Here is a 4,224-nt window from a genome sequence, read left to right as displayed (position 1 = left end):
TTCCGCAGATTCTTGAAATTATATCTAAAATTATGTACACTGCTCAGATTGCATATACTGAGCTGCCTGTTGATGAGCACTAAAAAAAAAAAAGAAACAAATTATACACACACACACACACATATAAAAATACTTTGAAAACTATTACATAGTCTATATATTAGTTTAAAACACTTTTTGGAGCATGCAAACTTGCTTTTACAGCATTAAAAGGTATGTTAAAAATTGGACACTGACAGTGGATTTCAGCAGTAATATCAACCACTTTGCCCCGGATTTATGTTCTGTCCCCTATAATTTTTGGTGAATTTTGTTACATACAGATGGCTCCACATGTGCTCAGCCGGCACTGGGTCTACCAATGGGCTCTAGTTACCGATCCTGATTTACCCATTGTTTGAAATGGCGGGAAAATGGGTTTTTCTTATTAATACCATTGCCATCGATACTGCTATTATTATTATTGATGTTATGATTATTAAATTGTCATTCAAATATTTTAGACAATGAAATGATACAAAAGACCTTTTCCTAAAGTGAAGGAAATGGGGAAACAGGTGAGATAGGTAGTCCCAATAACTGGCTATTTGGTGATTAAGAACCTGTTGAGCCATCTATGTGTAAATACAATAAATAAACATGTTTTGCAGGGGGCATGGCATGTATTTTTGCCACATGGGGCAAATGGGTTAACAACTATACTTACATTTTAACTGATCCTTCCATAATATAACATCTTGTTTATGTAATCTAGAAGCTCGAGCAATATCAGGTGGAGGTTTTACACCAAATGATTTTATTTTGGGGGTTCTAAAAGGTGTTCTGGAAGGAGTTTTCAAAGTTGCCCTCCCTGGCGTAAACATTGATGTACGCCTTCTTACGGCTGAATAATTGGTGGGTGTTACATTTCTCAGCTCATATCTGCAAACGAAGTATGCATTCTAGAATTTTTGCAGCGAAAAATCATGTATGTATGTGTGTGTGTGTGTGTGTGAAAGTAAGTAAGTGAGTGAGTGAGTGAGAATGTATCAGTGAAAGTGAGTGAGTGACTGTGACTATAAGTGTAAGCATGTATAAATATAAATATATATACAGAGATACACATATATAAAAATAAATATATAAAAAGTAAATATAAATATAATTAGATACCCCCCCCCACACACACACATATATATACACATATAATACATATATACATATATATATATATATATATATATATATATATATATATATATATATATATACACACACACATATATATATATACACACACACACACATATATATATATATATATATATATATATATATATATATATACACACACACACACACACACACATTTGTATACTTATATAACAACACACACATATAAAATATTTCCCATTCTTATTCTGCCTGAACCCACCTCCCAGCTGACCTTGGCGTGGTTGGTGTTGAACTAGAATCCTGGCTTGTGCCACCCTGTAAATTTCATGAAATATATGAATTAGTTCATTTGGAAAGGCGGGATTTCAGTGGTTACTTACTAGATTATAGGTAAACATTATTTCATTCTTGCTCATATCCACCCTAATGAAACAATAAAATCTGCTGCAGAAAGACACTCAGCAAATAGCATCATATGCCATGAAATTTTAGAAATAAATAACTATCAAAAAAATATGCTTATCAGATTTTATAGTACACAATACATGAAATAACATACAAAGACCTTTTTTCTCCAAAGAATTACTCATAACTTACACTTGACTGTCTTTTAACATTCCTTGCTGGTGTTTTCTCCACATCTGGACTCTTTTTTTTGGTTGGTACTGTTGGCTTAGGTGATGCAAAAGGGAGGGACCTTTTGGGCAACTTTCTTCTAATCTGCGGGGATCTTGGAGAATGCCGCGGAGAGATAACTCCAGGCTTCTTAGGTGATGACTTCTTTTTAGAGGACTGTTGCCCTGGTTTCTTTTTGGGGGCCATGAGTATGCCAGTATGTCATGGAACTGAAGCAAGAGATATACAATATTTATATATACAATGTATATGTTGTATTTACACATACATAAATACATACACAATATGGATCTCCCTCTTTCACTCACTCACCACTCATTTACTGTGACTCTTACTCACTCTCTTTCTCTTTACTAAAGGAGTGACATTGTAGATGTCAAAATTATATTACAGTCAATGCATAAAATGCCTGAATATCCTCTAACAAGTTATATAACCTTTTCTCTTCCTGAACCTTTGTTGCTAATATCCCACAATGCTTATAATAGCACTTCTGTACCTTCTTTGTGAAATATCAAAATACTCCTGTTTAGCTTTGTCACCCACAACCACCAAAGCAGTGTCAAGCAAGAAATATTCCTTTCAATGAAATCTAGCCTTCTTCACAAGGGAGACTGATCAAACAATCTGGCAGGTGTTCTGGTTGTAAATCAAATTTGTATTTTCTTTATTACACATTTCAGTAAAACAATCTATGGTGAATCGTTTTACTACCATGATTTTTGTGACACCTGCTGTCACTTGATTTTCTTCATGTGTCACTAGAATTATTTATAAAAAGAGACAGTTACCAATTCAAATGTGTAAAGCAGAAAGACCAATATAGGTAAACAGGGAAACTGAAAAGGGGTTGGACAGAAGTATGCAAAAGTGGATTAAGAAATTTTTTAATGGTGTCATGGTAGCAACATTTGAACATAAAAAGCATTTAGAATTAACTGTGAACAAGAACATAAAATTTCATGAACCATGAAAATGATGCTGTTGTGACCTTCCATATAACAATACAAACATGAAAGAAAAGAATTCTAGTTCACTTTGCAGTGTTTCTAAACCAGGTAGTGATCTCTTCCTAAAGAGCTGAAATTCTGTTGACAATGTCAATAAATGAAAACTATCCTTAACCACAATAAGTCCACTAAATGCAACAAATTGTCTGCCCAACTGCAAAATTTCACTCGTATAGTAGTTATAATGTTTATAATAAAAATAATACCATCAATATTTATACCACTAGTAAAAAATACGTTTTTCCCGTCAATTCAAGGAAAGGTGAGATCTTTGTGGCTAAGCACTAGAAGTCATCTATGTACAGACACATTACACAATAATATAAAAAATGAGCACAGCATTTTCCCCATTTTTATTCATTTTCAACGACGGCAATGGGTTAATGCAGTCCTATTCTGAATTTACCAGACAGTTTTCAGTTGTGAATCATGACCTTTACACATATTTGTTTTCTGGCGTTTGGTGGTTTTTCTTTCTGCAATAATGTCAATGCAGAAATATACATTGCAAACAATTTCACTTGAGAGTTAGATCTACCTTGATGAGCTGGCACTTCAGGAAATGATCTATGGACCTATATCATTTCAAGAACTCGAATCGTCACTGCGGCGAAGCATTATATAAGGTCAAGCCGTATGCTAGAAATGCTTCATGTAACACTTCAAACTTTGCTTTGAAGAACAGAAAATGTTTTAGTGATTGTGAACTTCCACTCAACTCATTCAGTAGTCAAGTAACCCGTAAGTAATAATCTCAGTTTCACCTTGTGTGCCATTAGGGTTAGTATTTGTCTATCGGACTTGTACGATTCTTGTTCACGCCGTTATTCCTCTGTCTCAACAACACTTTGCACATGTTTACCACAGTTTAAGACATGAACATATGTGCATTTTCTCAATACTTTGCTTCACACTCGTAAATAATGGGTGACTTAAGTGAAATATCAATATTCATACCCAAAAGGATCCCGGTCCGATTTAAACTCCAGAATGTTTTGATGTTTGTTGAGGAAGCGTGCTGATTGGTCGAGCATACTCATCGCTGATTGGTCAAGCGACAGGCGCATTCGCTTTTAAGATTATTTTTGATCTTTCGTCCTGTTTCCCAAAGAAAGACATGTTGTATTTCATAATAAGTGATAGGTATTATATAAATGTCGGATTGTTAATTTCAAAATAAGAATAATGTATGAACATTTTGTTTACCCTTTTCCAAAACATATTTGTTAATGAATTTTTCCTACGGATTACTCCCGCCAGTATTCGGCGGCAGAATAATCTCTTACATTTTTAAAGATAAATCTCACATAGAAAATATTTTGTATTTCAAGGCTTTCAGCGTCCTTATCCACGCGCTGTAAAACGGCATATCTCCCTTTTCGGTCCCCACATGAGTCATCGGTGATGTCACTGGAAGCGCGGT

The 4,224-nt window shown here is 34.5% G+C and overlaps 1 protein-coding gene across 3 annotated transcripts in view; it reads right to left on the bottom strand.

Annotated features, from left to right (window-relative positions):
- Positions 1-3,877, bottom strand: part of LOC125028099 (centromere protein L-like) — a 15,575-nt gene extending 11,698 nt beyond the window's left edge. Inside the window, exons 1-5 of one of the 3 annotated variants that reach the window (XM_047617428.1) lie at positions 3,759-3,877; positions 1,753-2,000; positions 1,415-1,470; positions 707-921; positions 1-79 (exon numbers count right to left, since the gene is read on the bottom strand). The exon at positions 1-79 is cut by the window's left edge and continues 28 nt beyond it. In XM_047617428.1, coding sequence (XP_047473384.1) covers positions 1-79; positions 707-921; positions 1,415-1,470; positions 1,753-1,977 — 575 coding nt within the window. In that variant the 5' untranslated portion in view covers positions 1,978-2,000; positions 3,759-3,877. Of the gene's footprint in view, positions 80-706; positions 922-1,414; positions 1,471-1,752; positions 2,001-3,339; positions 3,738-3,758 lie in introns of those variants that run through there. The other 2 variants (XM_047617430.1, XM_047617429.1) reach the window with 2 other exon arrangements.
- Positions 3,878-4,224: the final 347 nt, after the last annotated feature.

This window comes from Penaeus chinensis, chromosome 8, assembly GCF_019202785.1.
Source record: "Penaeus chinensis breed Huanghai No. 1 chromosome 8, ASM1920278v2, whole genome shotgun sequence".
NCBI lineage: Eukaryota > Metazoa > Arthropoda > Malacostraca > Decapoda > Penaeidae > Penaeus > Penaeus chinensis.
The sequence above is the reverse complement of the archived record's forward strand: the minus strand, read 5'-3'. Positions and strand labels throughout refer to the sequence as shown.